The sequence below is a fragment of the Etheostoma spectabile genome, chromosome 14 (assembly GCF_008692095.1).
Source record: "Etheostoma spectabile isolate EspeVRDwgs_2016 chromosome 14, UIUC_Espe_1.0, whole genome shotgun sequence".
In the NCBI taxonomy this organism is placed as follows: Eukaryota; Metazoa; Chordata; class Actinopteri; order Perciformes; family Percidae; genus Etheostoma; species Etheostoma spectabile.
This window is the reverse complement of record NC_045746.1, coordinates 17,207,415-17,224,206: the sequence shown is the minus strand read 5'-3', so window position 1 is coordinate 17,224,206 and position 16,792 is coordinate 17,207,415. Positions and strand designations below refer to the sequence as shown.

The window sequence follows — 16,792 nt, the reverse complement described above, 5'->3', positions numbered from 1 at the left end:
GTGGTGATATTTCTCTTTATTATAATCAACATCGGGCAGCATTAACTGTAGCGTAATGTCCCTGCTACAGGCACACACCTACATCTGTCTCTTTATTCATTCAGCCTGGATAGCCATCCTTGGTATGTGTCACCTTCCTCTGCTTCCCTTTGTGTATCATCCCCTCTACTCTCCTGTTTCCTGTGTAGCGGATGGTTGTCATGACCACCGTTGCCAAGGAGAGCGGGGGCTACAGAAGAAAGGAAACCTGAACCACAGATCTTGATGCCACGATATTTAATTCATCGGCACAATGGCACACCAAGGTTCAGTGTAATGCACGTGGAGCGAGAGCAGTCTTGGGTAGAAGGGCCATTTCTGAATAGAAGTGCTGTCAGATCATGCTGTTAAAACCAGGGTCTGATATAAATATAAAACATCTGATATAGACTTGCTATGGTCAGTCTGTTATTAAATCTAATTAAAATGACACAAAACTATTAAGATTAAACAAACAAATCAATGTTGGGACAATTACGGGTTTTGTTATTTCCTTTGTCCAGATGACACAATCGTACAAAAGATTTTTTCCCTGTGTATTTCTCCTGTGGCTTTTCAGCATTTCAACCACAGTTGGTAGAGAGAGATAGAGAGAGGGAGAAAAAAAAAACCTATGGCCCCCTTTGTGAAGCACTTTCTCTCTTTCATTGCAGACAAAAAGGATAAGTGAAAGGTAATTTTTGTGAAAGCTCCTTTTAAAATACATGTTTGTGTGGTACAAAGCAATTCCACATGCCATGTTGTCTTTGTGTTAGTTGATCCACCTACAGACAGCTCTCCATCCTCGGCCATCCATCCCTCCCTCCCTTCTTTTGTTGTCTCACCCTCTTTTGCCCTCTCCCTCCCCCCTGCATCACTGTTTTTTTTTTTCCAGGGGTTCAGTGTTGCACTCACAGGTTTGACTGTCAACAGCGGTACTGAAGATAGGAGGGAGTGAACAGATGCTCTACTTATCCAGAGCTCTGACTATACATACGGCCCTGATTTGTTATTTATACCCTTCTTTGGGACCAGACTGGCCCATTTGGACTACATTGCTACTAAAGGAAATAGTTGGGGGGAGGGTGAAGCCAAACAACAGCTGAAGTGGCCTCATCAAGGCTTGGACCCCAGCGCCATTTATTGTCAACAAGGAGATACTTCAGCTGGCAGTAGCAGCAGCAGTGTCTGATGACGAGTTCTGCTGGCTGTTCTACTCTGGAAGCCTGTTATTTTTTAGATTTAGAGACATTGCTCAAATAAGTGGCTGGAATGACCTCTTCTGTTTTTTTCATTCATTCCTTGAGGACCAAACATTGGATTTCTGTTGACTAAGAGGTAAAAAGATATGCAGGTTTTTTTTTTCTGTGTAATCAAGCATCTCTCTTTTCAACCTTGCTGTGACGGGATACATGCATAGCAGCATCAGTGGCCTTGAGTTCGAGTATCCGGTTACATCAGTCTGATCCATCCAGGTAAGGCTACACCATACCAGGAGTGTGGCACTCAAATACACTGCAGCTCACCTATTGGCTTCCTGGATTTGAACCAGAGCTGAAGGCAAAGAAACAGTTCTACGAGAACATACAAAGCCTGGCTTGGATCCATTTCATCCACAAGGCCTGGACAGTAAAGTCTGATCGATCCTGCTATTGCGGGCTGCCACAGATGGCTGCACAGCTATAAGCTACTCAATAATGCATTGAATCAAACTGAGGAATGAAAAGGAGGAGAAAGTGCCTCTGATCCTTTGAAAAAGGTGAATGACTGTGGAGATAAAGAGAGTGATTATTTCTGGGTAACACGGAATTGAGGACACGTGGAACAGTGAGCAGATGTTGAAGAGGAAAAGAAAAAGAGAAGAAAATGGCTGCTGACAAAGTGGCATTGGGACAGAGACCGTAGGAAGCTTGTCCAATCCAGACAGGAAGGGGACACGTAAAACAAAGGAGTAGACTTTGAAGATCACAAAGGATACACAAAATAAGAAGTAACTGTAGTAGAAAAAGAGGATCCTGTAATCCCCCATAAACTGGACTAAAAAGTCATTGTCATCATGGCGAACACTGGCATGCAGCTGATCAGCTTCACCTGCGCAGTGACCGGCTGGATCATGGCGATCGCTGTCACGGCCTTGCCCCAGTGGAAGGTCTCGGCCTTCATCGGCAGCAACATCCTGACGTCAGAGATCAAGTGGGAAGGCATCTGGATGAACTGCATCTACCAGACCACTGGTCACATGCAGTGTAAGACGTATGACTCCCTGCTGGCCTTGCCTCCAGACATCCAGGCGGCCCGCGCCCTCATGTGTCTGGCCATCTTCATGGGCTGGCTCTCCTGCACAGTGTCCTGCTGCGGCATGAAGTGCACCACCTGCGCCGGGGACGACCGCCGAGCCAAGGCGGGCATCGCGCTCTCAGGCGGGGTTCTCTTCATTCTGACCGGCCTGTGTGTGCTGATTCCCATTTCCTGGACTGCTAACACCGTCATCCAGGATTTCTATAACCCCAATGTGCCATTGATGCACAAACGAGAGCTGGGTCAAGCTATTTATCTGGGCTGGGCCGCTGCGGTTATTCTCATGATCAGTGGAGCTGTGTTGAGCAGCACCTGTCCCCTCATGGAGAGGAGCGGCAGGTACCGCAGGGGCTACATAGGCCGGAGCTTTGCTAATTCCCCCGCTTCAGCACCAGATCCCCCAAAACCTATCACATTTAATAGTGTACCATTAAAAGAGTACGTATAGGAAGAGGAGGAAGGAACAGCAGCGGGTGGAGAGGGAGGAAGTTTAAAAGTGAATGCTGTTGAAAACTCTGGGTTCTTTCCTAAATTTGCTGTCAAGTTTTAAGTATTTATTTGTAAACTATAAGTACATACGCATAGTTTATATATTTATTTAGTAATATATTCAACCTATATTTTGTATATCTCTTTGTAATGTGAAATGTGCTTTCACGTTTGTTTGAAGTTTGACTTTGACTGCATTGTGATTTATAGTAGTCTGAAGAAAGCCCATTGCCTATATTGTCAAATCGAAAGGTATGACCGTTATGATGGCTTTAATGGTGGCTTGTGTTGTGCAGATTGCAGTGATTTCTTAAGCAGTTTTTCTGTGACATTGCCTCTTGATTTGTCACATGAAGCCTTGACTGAGTGTGCTTACATCGAAAGTGTGAAATAAAAAGTTTGTTAAAGCGTGCTTCCCTAACTATGCCTTCCAACTGTCTTTATCTTTGTGTGTGCTGGTTGGTGTCGTCAATCAAGTATGAAATAACGCCACAGGGTCCTTTTTTTGTGTAAAAAAGAAAAAGAACTTGTAATTGCCTCTTCATCTTCAATTACCATATAAAGTAGTGTACATGCACACACTTTCCATCCAAGAACATGTCTAGGGACTATTCTACAACACAATTAAAATCCAGTCCTTTCTCTAAAATCCACAGGATGTGTGTCCATCGACGTATGTTTGCTCTTCTCTTATAGCCTCTTCATATGAAGGCAGTCAGATTTAAATACTGGTCAGAGTTCCACATATGTTGCTTTTTCTCTCTTTTTATTGGGACTCAATGAAGAAGGCCACTTTGCAAAGTGTATCTGAAAGAAGACAGATAAGTAATTAGTTTACCTAAAAATCTTTAGCACCCGTACTACTAACACTGACAGCTAATGAAACAACAGCCATTATAGATTTGGCTGAGAGTTGGTCTCTGGTCTGCTTATATACAAAAACACAGTCACATAGCCAATTATCTATTTTCATAAAATATTTTACCAAAAACTACATTGGCTAATAAACAAAAGATTCTTTGTCAATACATGACAGTGGCAACACTTAGAGCGTAAACTATAACAAACCACGGTTTTAATCTGTTTATTGAGAATTGTCAACGCATATAAAATAAAGTAGTTATAACAGTGTGTTACAATGAAGTTATGAACATTATGTAAGACACTTTACCTTTGATGTGGTCTTCTGCACTGGGAGACTCCCAGGATTTCCATCTTTTGGGAGCCAGTTCTAAAAGGGAAAGCTCATCTGCCCTCAGGGTCTGCAGCAGAGTCTTCCTCTTCAGAAATCTGAACACGAGTTAAGGGGAAAAAAAGCCCCCGAACATAACATAACCCCAATGCAAACCTTAACAGAATGGATACTGTTGTCGGTAGTGACGCTCGGCATCCTGCAGCCACTCCAGCATGTCAGAGACAGACGGGGCGGTGGCCGAGCGCTCGGTTACGGTGAGCAGATCCAGGCTGTCTGTGTTCTGCTCGTAATGCTGGAAGACTGCAAAAACCTGGTTACTGATGGAATCTCTGACCGACTGTAGAGAAGTCCTGGCAGAAAGAGGGATAAAAAGATAATATACATGCCATGTGTCAAAACCCAAAATTTAGTTTTAAACCCTTTATTACTATTTACCAAAAAAATGGACACATAAGAGGACTGTTTTTTTCCATGGGTCTCTGGGCAGAATATAATGAAGTCGCTATGAATAATGCATGGTACTTTACCTGCACATGGCAGTCAGAGAGAGTGTGGAGAGGAATGGGCAGCAGTGCAGATATTTTAAAGAGGCTGGTGCTTTAGAGTGGTATGTGCTGTTGTTCTACTGGCTTGTGGCACTTATAAGCGGAATGTCACTCCCATTTTACTGACAGATACAACTTTCCACTGGCATATACTGATTCCAACTGGCATAAGCCACTGCTGATCATTGTATGTCGCTGCTTTTAGTTTTCTCTCGTTCCACTGTTAGATACCACGTTTCACTGGCACATGCCAATGGCCTCTTTTTAATGGAAAGTGAAAGGTGATATGACCGTATGACGGTGAAAAGTTGTATCTGCCAGTAAAACAGGAGTAGTAAACCGTTTATAAGACACAAATAACAGAAGCATAGCATAATCAGCAGTAGCACATGACAGCAAACATCAGTATATCCTGGTGCAAAGTGATACCTGTCAGTAAAACATAAGTGAAGTACAGTAAAATGGAATTTACATACCAATAATTATCAATAATTATCAGTGACATCAGTCAGAAGAGACATGTATAACTAAAAAATAGACTGGAAGCAGACATGTTTTCGCTCACTTGAAATAGGAGGTCAGTAGAGGCACATAGCTCATATCTGCCCGGGGCCCCTCTATAGCTGGCCCTGATTGGCTGCTCTTATACGATTATCAAGCAACAACATCAGCTGTGTACGTCAAAAAGTGTTGCCTAGATCTCTGTGCATCATCATCACTTACAGTCTTCATTTGTTTTGCAGTGTTTACCCATCTACTTACATCTTCTCATTGAGTTTACCCAGCACTGTCTCCATGGCTTGTATGAGCTTGAAACGCAGACGCTCCTCCAGGTCAGGAAAGTCTCTGAGCGGTGTGTTGGAGATCTGGACGTTGGAAAGCGCTCGCGATTGTTCCACCAAGTTATCTAGAGACACCATCAAAGGGCTGCAATCGGCTAACACACTCGTCCATACTTTCTGATTGTGTTCAAGACTCTGGAAGCTTTTCTTCAGTGCTTGATGAAGTGAAATAAGTGCAGGTTTGGACATTTCAGTTGTTGATTTTAGACATCAGTTGACCACAAAAGCAAAACCGCGTGTGTGCAATAATTGGATCCTTGTATGTAAAGGGTTTTAGTCCGCTTTGGATCAACTGACTCTTTAATTACAGTTCCTGTAACCCTGTAAACGTGAGGTAATATTACCTGCTAATAAAATCACATTTCTAACGTTTCTACCATGTTTCCTAAACCCATTTCCGTCCTTCTGACGTAAACACTGACGTTTGGTGCTACGATTGGCCAAAAAACCCTTTACGTGACGCAAAGCAAACACGCATTCTAATTGGCTGACGTTGCGCCTAGTCCCTCCCCGCGCCGACATTTGAAAACGGCTTTGTGAAGAACACACGCACCACACACACACACACACAGAGAAAGTAGAGTCCGTGCGGCGAAGAAAAACATAAACATAATCAGGTAAATCACGTTAATTGCTTACGAAATATGGGTCATCATGGGAAACAAAACAATAATGATTTAGAGTGTTTTATTAAGTATCTGTGCGTGTGATAGAAACTATCAGTAAAGCAAGTCGGCGAGCTTGCGGGGCAAGCTAACGTCGCTGGTATTGCTAACTGAAGTTAGCTAGAACAAGTAACCTTGACGTTAGCTCGATTACCAGCCAGCTGCATGTTGCCAGTTTCTTTTTAAAACGCCGGATGAAGTTCTACTATATTCTTTATCATATTCTTAAGCTACACAAGGTAACGTGATGATATTACCGCGTCATGTTGTCAAGCGGGGTTAATGTACTTAGCTAGTTTCCTGTACCTATCCAGGCAGACATGGCTCCCAGGAAAAGGACCACCAAACAACGGAAAAACAACCCCAAGACGGCCAAGCTGGAAGCTTTTCTGGAGGATTTCGACAGCGAGGGTGAATATATGTCACTTACTTTTCAACTGCAGTTTGTTCGGTGTACACGGTACTTTGTAAAGCAGTGTCCTGTGCAATGCGCTAACGTTATACGATTAACGTTAGCTTGTTGTAGTTTGACTTAGAAATTCACTTTGACCAACACTCCCAGGCTGGCTTGCTGTCTGTTGCTGGGTAACGTTATTATTACAGAGGCTGAAAGATTTTACAGGGCATCACATATATATTGATATCGGATAAATATTAAATGAGATATCGTTATTCATACATGCATATACCAATGTAATTTAGTTATTAAATAATTCATTGTACAGTTGAAAAATAAACAAAGCATTACTCTATGGTCAACAAACTATAATGGCTAGAGTGTTTCCTTTTACCTTTCTGTACTGGAATTTCTTATTGATCAACATATACGCTGAAACCGATCTGAAATCGGCCTATAGTATCGGCGGTTGGTTTTATCGATCCTGCTAAAATATTGGATTAGTGATGGATTTTCATGTAAGGGGGAATTTATTGTTGTAGTTTGTCAATGTGGATGTATTTTTAACTACTTTTCTAAACTGCAGGGTGGTGTAATCTAAAGCTCTTGTGTTTTTCGCAGTGAAGACCAGAGTTGGTCAACTGAAAGAGAAGATCAACCAGCTGCTGAAAGATGTTGACAACAGCTACAACATGGCACAAATTAAGCTCCCCAAGGCTGTCCGTCAAATGGTCTGGTTGGAACATTTCAGTGAGTTAACAAACGCTCTCAGATTAGTAATAAAAACCCAAGTCCACAATTCCATGACTGTTGTATTAGTAATGCAATTGTATCACAGCGGCATCTTTAGCGTTAGGTGCTGGTTTCGTAAAATAATAACTGCAGATCTAGTATTTTTGGCTCGTTATACATAGTTACTTGTAAATCAAATTATTGGCACTGGTGTTGCATATATTGTGTAAAATGAGACACTGCTATGTTTAATGTTTTCTTTTATAAAAATCCTTAAATGAAAACATTTGCCCCTCTCTCTGAAGGAGCTGAGAAACCAAAGTCACCAGAAGTGGATAATACAAAGGTGAGTTGATTATTTTTCTCAATTATTTTGTATCATAATTCAGTGTGTCACAGATTTTGAAATATCTTTGGTTTGTGCAGGCCAGGCACACACTGTACTGTATTAAACACATATTCATTCGTTATTCTTGTCTGTTAACAGAGAGAAGAGGAAGCTGCTATTGTTGACAGCGTTGTGGCTGAGGACCACGCAGTCCTTCTGAAATCAGTCAAGAAAAGTATGTTACGACTCTTCTTTAAGTAGTCTTAAATTCAACAAGTCTGATTTGGAGGGGATGGACTAAATATGTACAAATGATTTCAACCCAGTCAATAATTTAAGTGGTTTTTATCCCATTTATTTTGTCTCTTACAGCGTCAAAAAAAAAGGGTGCAGCCAGTTGCAGTTTGGAGGATGAAAAGACCCCGGCCCCGACAAGGAAGGTAATGGCTGATTTTTATTCAAGCATGCATAAGAGTCAGAAAACACAACTGAGTGTTTGGGGGCCTAATTAATCGTAAATGCACGGACCAGATGTCTGTTTAACTGCTTGTTCCTAATTCAGGGCAAAGCAACAAGGAAACCTCCAACTACATCAAAAAGAGCAAAGGCGCTGACAATCAGCAAGCAGAACAACTCCATCAGGCGGTAAGACCTTTCCTCTCTTCTTTTATGTTGCACTGTTGATTGCTCTGGACGGAGCTACTAGAACTGTGGGGTCCTTGTAAATTGTGTGGTCTAGACCTACTCCTATTTGTAAAGTGTCTCGAGATAACTCTTGTTATGAATTGACACTATAAAGAAAATTGAATTTGAATTTTACCCCTTTCTTAAGTTCAGTAGCACAATAATGTCATATTAAACTGTCTCTATCCGGATTCAGATCGACCAGGAAGCCATTGGTCACTCCTGCCAGGAGTATGCTGGATTCTTCTTTTATAATGGGTCCCACTCCCCTCATTACTCCACGCTTCGACCCTAGGTGCGTGTGTCTGTCTCTGTCTCTCTCTCTCTGTACGTACTTTTAAGAGTTGATGAAAACACAACAGGCAAATAAATGCTATAATAGAGCAACTACTGCCATTTGTACTCTCTTTAGTCTTCTTTTAAAATTTAAGATATTACACACAGTGGCGGGTTCATAGTACTCACCATTCAGGCTTTCTCCCCTCAGGCTTCCTAAGACCCCTGCTGTGAGGATTCCCCGCCACAAAGAGAGGGTTTATAGCATTTCAGTCAACGGCTCTCCCATTTCAGCAGGAAATGAGGACATTGTCATCAACGTTCCCATTGGCAACGGAGAGGTGAGTGTGCAGTTGGCTGGATCCTACAGGGGCAATTCATTTAAATAAATACTAGTTTTAATCAGGGATACAATTACGAACACTTTAGAATCAGATTTTTATTTGATTATAACTGTTCATATCCACTTGATTGTTAATTCCTTATTGCAAAATATGACCATACTACACTATATTGCTGAGGAACTGAGTATTTATCCGTTGTCTGTGTGCTAAGCCTGTATTTATTTTAGATGTGACCGTTGTTTTTTTATTGTATGACTTTGGAATAGCAGGCTAATTAACCAATGTCTCGTAATGTGTTGATCCAGAGCATTCAGTTATTGGCCAGTCAGTTGGACTCAGTGGACCTGTCTGGACTGGATGAGACCGCTCTGGCGAGCATTCGGCTGCTGCAGGTATATTAGATTCAACTTTATTGTCATTGTACAGGTACTGAGACAACAAAATGCAGTTTAGCATCTAACCACAAGTGCAGAAAAGCAGTACAGATCAGAGTAACGTACAGAATTGAACGACTAAAATATAGAAAACAGACTGTGCAATACACAGTAAGGGATAAGAATACATACTGTATATGCAGTATTAGCAGTGGTATGAATACACTAACATGCATACAGTAGAATGTATACAGGGAGAGGAATTGGAAGTCTTATTTTGCTCCTAGATTAATGTAGCATTAGGTGTGAAATTTTTGCATATGCTTTATTTCTCATTATTGTTTTTTCCTTCTTGACAGAATCGCCTCACAACCCTGTGTGGAACATCAGAGTGACCCAACCCTCTTCTGTCAACTTGTACATTATTTTAAAGACATTGTATCTATATTTTAAAGCTTTGCATGCTCTGCTGTGGTGTTGCTTATATGTGAGATAAATGTGGGTTATTTTACCATTTGTTTTATTCCTTTACTTTTGTAATATAGCCCTTACTAACTTCATCTTTCAATTTCATATGGGTACTGGTATTACCCTAAAGCTTTAGTTAAATGATAGGTCTGTACTCTGCAAATATGATTTACTATACATTCTTTGATTTGTAAGTAAACTCTAATCTTACATTTACTGTGTTTATTTTATTTTATTGTTGAATCAACAATTTCTCCATGTACATAGATCACTATCTGCAAAACTGTAAGGATTCTGACCACAGCTTTCAGTTGTGTCATATGGTTTATTTGGGATTGGAATGTGTTGGTTGATAAGAGTGTGGATGAGTAGCTTGATCACTAGAATGCCATGTCATTTTTTAAAATGATGCTATAAATATGTGAACGTACAAGACGGATTTGTCTTTTGGGAAGATATCTGTATCCTGTACCTTTACATGGTGACCAGTAGGTGGCAGCATTTAACAATAGAAGCTTGCTTGTCTTGCTTACTCAGAGCAGCCTCTTCTGACAGTTTGATTTCTCCAGTTATGTCCAGTCTTCAGGATTAAATCTGTGACCATGAGACCAGAAATGAAAGTAAAACCTTTTTTCAAAACCCAATTCTTATGTTGATCAAAAAAAGAAAACTAACACTCACAATCTTGATATTCCCATTAAGAACGTTAAACACAGTGGGCCTACTATGTTGTAGTTTTGAATACTTGGATGTACATCATATTTACTGGGGGAAAAAAATCAATATTGTTTTCTTGTTCTGCACTACACTGCTGAGCTTTGTTTAGTTTATGGTAGCAGAGAGGTTAATTAATAAAGTGGCTCTACAGTCTTGGTCCACTGCTTTTGTGTGGCATTTTCCTCTTTAACAAAACAAACTGATGCAATTGTTTATGTAAGAAGTTCCTCTTATGAAAGTACAAAACTGTGTTTATGCAGAGGGACATCAGTGGGTCATGTGGTGTGCTGCTGGCAGGAAGTGGCAGCATGTACCACTGCTGCACAGAAACTTGCACTTTGACCTTTGGGGCCATCATAACGCTGTCAATTAGAAGCTTGCTGAGCTTCGTTAGGCCTGATGAGCTCGTTAGGGTTGCCACTCAGGATGGTGAACTGAGTCAGACCGGCCTCACCTTGAGAGCACACAGACGAGCATAACTCTGCTATTCCCGCTATTTTGCATCATATGCTTCCAAGCCACAGCATGCAACTCTGTGCCCCCAGTTGAAACCGGGGCCTGGTCCCTTCCATCTGTATCCATCTTAAGCGCTTCATCAGCTGCTGTCTCTCCCTGTGCTAACTGTGTTGCAGAGGTAAAAACCTAACTGCATCCCTACAAACGACAGATGTTGTGGTCAGCGGTGCGTGCAGTTCAGCTCCCTCGTTAGCTGAGCACCGAGGCCTCGCGCACCTGCTCTACATATCATAGAATTTTCCTACTTTTGCCTCTGAATGAATGGAATCCTTTTTTTATTCTCTAGGTGGGTGGAAAATTGCCATTTTGCACGGATGGCTTGGTTTTCAGTAAGCACGCAGGCAGTGGCGCAGTGACAGGTGCGGTACGGATGGGGCGGATTTTGAGGTCACAGAGCAACACTTCTACATAAATCATCCTCTGAGATCAGTTCAGGATGAGGGACTGGAACCTGAGATAGGGGAAGGGAGACCCGGTACAGAAAAGCTTCAACATTTGCTCACGCAACTCTGTATAAGTGTCCTTTCCGTGCAGTGGTTTAAATCAGTCCAAAGAAAATGAGAGCTTGAAAGCAACACATTTGTGCAGAATTGGTTCAGTTAAGCAGTCTTTAAAGCTGCACCCATCAATATTTTTGTATTTCTGACATCTACATATCTCTTACTTGGTTAATCAACTACACAAGTGCCAACAGACCATTGGCGAAATGAATGTGAAGCTGGCACCATCATTGGCAGTTGACTTTAAATCAAATCTAATAGCTAAAGCCATTGATTTAGCTAATTTTAAAGGAGCTAGACACTAGTTAGTTTTTTCTCTTGAGTCATTTGGTAATAAATTAATGTGCAACACAAAAAGTAGCTATTTTAGGTTATTTATATATCTAGCAGTCAAAGTAACCATCTTGAAATAATGGGTGAATATTTTTAAATCGGAATAACGGGAGGTTTTCTTGTTATTCCCATTAGGTTGACAGTGTAGACTTTGTATGGTGAAAATGTCTTGTTGAGGTTTGTTGACAGGTTGTTTCATGTGGCCAAAAAAGCAATAATGCCATAGCCTATCATGTTCTATGAACCTTTTTATATAGGCTACCTCTCCTTTTGTCCCCTTATTCACCAATGAGCCCCGCCCCCACCAATCCCATCTCTCAGCCCCTGACCCCACCCTTTCACCACATAACCTCATCCTCCCTCTATCTCATTTTGTATTCCCAAAATCTGTTATCATTAAAACACGTGTATGACACATGAATGTGCATGGCGTATTTCTCAACATTGCCGTTCCCTCCCCAAACTGCTGGAGCCGTTGGTTAATTGAGCCCCGAGACCTGGGTAAACTGCCAAATTTGCTGCCAAGACGAATGAACCTGGCAGAGGCATGTACTCCTAGCAAAATTAATTCTCTGGTGCGTCGAGGCCTCCTATAAATCCCATCCGTCAAGTGCCCCTCTAATCGATTTACTCACATGCCCACACCTCCGTCTGCCACTGTCTCTCACTCAATTCATACTGAGCCAGCCAGGGGTTAAGACTCATCTTCTGCTAAGTTGGTTTGTCAGTGCAAACCACACAAAAATGTCACTGAATGCTTTGTTCTGTCTGCATGGTGATGGAGAGTTAGGAAGACACAAGCTGACGGTAAAGTGAAGTGGCAGACGGGAGGAAGAGTTAAGTGGGACTGAACACCCCCCACATGATGCATTCTGGGCATGTGTTCGTCTGGTGGCCAGCAGGGTCCTGATGGCATTTTGATGGGCAGCCCCTCTGTCGCTCAGGCACCCCTGATGATGGGCGGGGTGGAGAAGAACATCTGCTGCCAAAAAAAAACAAAAAACTCCTGTGGAAATTAAGCCCTGAAAATAACGGGCTACTCTGAGGAGAGGCAGGAGGTTAATGCAATTTGCTGTTTACACAGAGACAAACTTTTGCTTGAGAGGCCCCTTGGTTGTTCTGAAATTCAGACGTTTGTCTATGAAAGACATGGTAGCATTTGTTTCCACAGGGCACCAAAAGAAGTTAGAGACATTAAACCTATTTTGTGATCCAAGAAAGTACTTTATGGTTATTGACTTATGCGATTGTCAGGTTTGTGCAGATAAGAGTGTATGCATGGGAAAACCAACCAAAAGAAAAGGCTGGAATTCTTTGCATGTGAATTACCGCATGGGAGCAACAGTTTAAGTTGTACCCAAAGGTGTTGTGGCAAATGAAATAAGTTAAAGTGTAAGCATTACAAGGAGCTGAGGAGTGGAGATAAGGAGCTATTGATTTATTAATTATTGATAGTTTGTAAGTACTGAGAGTAATGGAATTAACAGCAAGAGCTGAAAAGAGTTAAACTGTCAGTTATAAGGAGTTCATTTTCTTTAGTGTTGTGTAAATCTAATTGGACACTGGAAATTTAGATTTATTATCTGTCCCTTCCAACAAGCAGTGTTTCTGATTTTTTTAATAAATTAAACCTTTTTTGTACCATTTTTTGGACAGTTTGAGAGTTAAAGGCACCAAGTTACACTTTCCTATCAGGGCAAACCAAAGCCTGCATGCAGAAGGATTTAATGTGGAAAGTACTAATATAATAGTGGAGCCACTAACCTGAGCTTTGCGCATTCAGTCCTATGCTAGACATGGCCAGGTTGAAAACAAGCTTTTCTTATTTGTTAGACGAATATGAGTTGTAAATATCCAGAAGGGCAACAGAGCAGGGATAAAATAAAGTGAATTGTCACCCCATTCATTACCTCCATCAAAGGCAGAAAAGAAAAGTGACCATAAAATGAGCGGTGGAGCTATGTCTGGGTTTGCCTTTGAGAAATAATTAAAGCCTCTTTGCAATGCTCCCCAGCCACCGGGAAAAATCCCCATCTTCTGCGTGGTCTACAATTGATGTTTGGTTTACTAGCTCCTCTGTATAAAGCAGACCTTCAATAAACTATATCACCCTATTTGTGAGAGTAATACAGCCCAGCGCGGTCCTCAATTAGATATAAATGACACAGCAAATTGGAAAATTAGGAGGAGAGGGAAGGATAATTTTCTCCAAAACAGGCTTAAACCAATTCATTAGGAGACCAGGAAGAAGACAAAGGGTCCATTTTTGTCCTCCTAACAGAAAATCCCATTTTAAGTTCAGATGCCTTACTGTTCACCTTGCCACAGGCTGTGTTTGGAGGCTATTTGATCACTTAGTATGACTCATATGTAATAAATAGTGTGTGGCATTACAGGTTGCACTAATGTGTGATGTGTGAAAGCCAATGGAATTTTACTTGTTATAGCTTTATATTTTCCAATAATGGTAGAAGAGGATAACATCCCCCACTTAAATATGATCAGCACACACTGTCAGATAATATGTGATTCTGTAAAAAAACAAAACCAAAGGTCATCACAGGACAGTGATGGTGAACAATGTGCTGCTCATGTTGCTGACAGCTATGGGTAGCTGGGTGATTGGATGTCCTTCAGCCGCATGACCTGGGTTAAGTTTACCACTCTGGCGAGCCTGTGCTTCGCTAAAGTATCCTTTTATTGCTTTGCTGAGAAAACAACCTAAAGGCTTAGTAATTACCACATAAGTACAATATAAAGTATTCATAAGCAGCTGAGAGGTTAAGACTAAGAAAAAGTTGTTCAAAGTCAAAGTTACTCATGCACAACAAAAGTTTGTTTTTTAGTTGGTAATGTCGCCTGGATTGTTGTGAAATTTTGAAGAGATATTCATGATCCCAGGAATATGAATCCTAATAACTTTGGAGATCCCCTGACATTTCTTTTAGCACCACCATTTGTGGTCAGCGTGACATTTCATGACAACCATTGGATGGATTTCCATGAAATGTGCTACACCTGTTCAATGTGCCCAGATGATACATTGTAATGACTTTGATGATCCTCTGACTTTTCCTCTAGTCCTTTTTTTTTTCCTCTTTTCCACCAGCAAGTTGAAATGTTTGGTTCAGAGTGTCTTGACAACTGTGGGATGGAGTGCCATGAAATTTGGTACAAGACATCATGGTCCCAAGAGGATAAACTGTACTTCTGACAACAACCTTAGCTGTAAAATGCTGCAAATGTCAGTATGTTTACACTCTTAACAAGATGGTGAACATTACACCTGCTAAACATCAACATGCAATTGTTGCCATTGTGTGCATGCTGATGTAACCATTTACCTCAAGGCACTGCTGTGCTGCATGAATGGGTATAAACTCATGTCTTGTTTTGTTTTAGGCATATTGGAAAGTAAATGGACAGGCTCTTTAGTGAATAGTCAAGCTGTTGTCCCACCTTTCTACACCTTAGCTCACTTTTTGAGTGTGAGAGAAACAGTTTGTGTCGTGTTTGAGTGTGAAAAGAAACAAAAAGCCAAGCTGACAGATTCTCATTGAGTTTGTGTGGGGCACTCGTGGCCATTAGAACTGAGCTGTTCCAACTTTGATGCAGACAGTTTATTTCTGTTATTTCCAATTATATGTGTATAAATGTGCTTACAACCTATGTGCCTTGCTATATAAACCCATATAGTGTGTATATATTCTTGTGTGTGTTATTACTCTCCAGAGACACCTGCTTTTTAAACTACTGGGTGTCAATTTGGGCAGCTTCAAAAAAACACATCCTCCCTATACTGTGTCTTGTTTGCTCGCCAAATGCAGACGTGCTGCGGTGGCAGCTCCTGTCCAGGTGTGTACTTGTGATTCTGGGCACAAAACAATGCAGATATGAAGTTAGCGGTGATTATATTGGTGCTGCACACACACACACACACACACACACACACACACACACACACACACACACACACACACACACACACACACACACATTCTCTTGGATAATTTGAGAAACACCTGTCTCTCTTGGATTCACGGCAGCAGACCTTTATGATAAAATAAGTTTGGGGATCAATTTGTCTTCATTTCCAGCCTCTCTTTTTATTAGATGCAGTGGTGAATGATATGATTAGGAGGGTCTGCTTCAAGAGCTGCTGCACAATGCACCCTCTTCTTCTCTACTTCACACACACCAAATTCCAGCACATGGAACAATAGAACATGATATAATGTCGGTAATTAATATTCCTTTCTATCATTTAAATGTGCTGGGAATAGTCTGCTGATGGATAGGCTGGTTTCTGTTCTGTTAGATGTATGGAACAAATGTCAAGTACCACATAAGCCAGCATCTCCATGTAATTGAGATGGTATTTGTAATAGTAGACAGGGGACATCAGAGTCTTTTCATTAAATAGTCGCAATGCAGAGGAAGATCAAAATGAAGAAGTGGCTGACAACAGTTGTGCTGCTGAAGGACTGGATCAGGCAACTTTGAAAACTCCATTTACATCCTTTTGAAAGTATTTTTGTGGTACAAGTCATCTGTCAATAAATAAATCTCCCCATGAGAGAAGGAGATGTTTGACTTTTTAACTTTGGGAGTTTTCAGCTGAACATTGTGCACTTATTGATTCACTCTCTTCCTCCAACGCTTTACTGAGAAGAGAGTGAGAGAGAGAGAGAAAGAGAGCGAGAAAGAGAGAGCGAGAGGGAGGAGACATAATTTGAATACACAACAACCCTCTGTACCCTTTAAAGGTTCAAATTATATTAGAAGAGACAGATATCTCGAAAACTGTCTGAATAAAAATGAAACAGGTTTTTGTAATTTGAGTGAACTGACCAATTGATTTTGAGGGTATTTTATGCCTTTATTTTATGCCTTTATCATACATTTTTTCCCACCAAAATTAGCGCATATATGCAGGGTTTTTAAACTTTGGAAAACTTGCTAAAATTAGGTAGTAGACTCCTTTTACATTGCTAATAGATTATGCCTTATTGCAGTTTTCTTTCTGTTCTGTCACGTTCTTTGTCAAGAACACGCCGGAAAACATGCAGGC

General features: G+C 41.1%; 3 protein-coding genes across 4 annotated transcripts; 2 read left to right on the top strand and 1 right to left on the bottom strand.

The window, feature by feature from the left end:
• Positions 1 to 2,046: 2,046 nt before the first annotated feature.
• On the top strand, positions 2,047 to 3,177 carry cldn35 (claudin 35). The gene has a single exon (XM_032534751.1). It carries the CDS (start codon positions 2,075 to 2,077, stop codon positions 2,762 to 2,764), a length of 690 nt encoding a protein of 229 aa, XP_032390642.1. The 5' UTR covers positions 2,047 to 2,074; the 3' UTR covers positions 2,765 to 3,177.
• Positions 3,178 to 3,332: 155 nt separating this feature from the next.
• On the bottom strand, positions 3,333 to 5,780 carry airim (AFG2 interacting ribosome maturation factor). The gene is made up of 4 exons (XM_032534752.1): positions 5,308 to 5,780; positions 4,171 to 4,350; positions 3,977 to 4,095; positions 3,333 to 3,612 (listed from the first exon to the last, which is right to left on the bottom strand). Exons 1-4 carry the CDS (start codon positions 5,574 to 5,576, stop codon positions 3,572 to 3,574), a joined length of 609 nt encoding a protein of 202 aa, XP_032390643.1. The 5' UTR covers positions 5,577 to 5,780; the 3' UTR covers positions 3,333 to 3,571.
• A 100-nt stretch (positions 5,781 to 5,880) lies between these two features.
• Positions 5,881 to 10,533, top strand: cdca8 (cell division cycle associated 8). Of its 2 annotated transcripts, none has more exons than XM_032534749.1 (11): positions 5,881 to 6,004; positions 6,371 to 6,463; positions 7,071 to 7,199; positions 7,487 to 7,527; positions 7,669 to 7,744; positions 7,882 to 7,949; positions 8,072 to 8,154; positions 8,390 to 8,488; positions 8,681 to 8,810; positions 9,119 to 9,205; positions 9,547 to 10,533. In XM_032534749.1, exons 2-11 carry the CDS (start codon positions 6,373 to 6,375, stop codon positions 9,580 to 9,582), a joined length of 840 nt encoding a protein of 279 aa, XP_032390640.1. In that variant the 5' UTR covers positions 5,881 to 6,004; positions 6,371 to 6,372; the 3' UTR covers positions 9,583 to 10,533. The 2 variants fall into 2 exon arrangements, with proteins under 2 accessions (XP_032390640.1, XP_032390641.1); XM_032534750.1 differs by having other exon boundaries at positions 5,887 to 6,004; positions 6,367 to 6,463.
• The last annotated feature ends 6,259 nt before the right edge of the window (positions 10,534 to 16,792 follow it).

Excerpts from the sequence above, each read along its gene's own strand:
- cldn35 (XM_032534751.1), top strand. The coding sequence starts at position 2,075 with ATGGCGAACACTGGCATGCAGCTGATCAGCTTCACCTGCGCAGTGACC.
- airim (XM_032534752.1), bottom strand. The coding sequence starts at position 5,576 with ATGTCCAAACCTGCACTTATTTCACTTCATCAAGCACTGAAGAAAAGC. Across the intron at positions 4,351-5,307 it reads GGTAAACTCAATGAGAAGAT|GACTTCTCTACAGTCGGTCA; the intron begins GTAAGTAGATGG and ends TCTTTCTGCCAG. Across the intron at positions 3,613-3,976 it reads TGCAGAAGACCACATCAAAG|ATACACTTTGCAAAGTGGCC; the intron begins GTAAAGTGTCTT and ends GTCTTCTTTCAG.
- cdca8 (XM_032534749.1), top strand. The coding sequence starts at position 6,373 with ATGGCTCCCAGGAAAAGGACCACCAAACAACGGAAAAACAACCCCAAG. Across the intron at positions 7,950-8,071 it reads CCCCGGCCCCGACAAGGAAG|GGCAAAGCAACAAGGAAACC; the intron begins GTAATGGCTGAT and ends TTCCTAATTCAG. Across the intron at positions 9,206-9,546 it reads CGAGCATTCGGCTGCTGCAG|AATCGCCTCACAACCCTGTG; the intron begins GTATATTAGATT and ends CCTTCTTGACAG.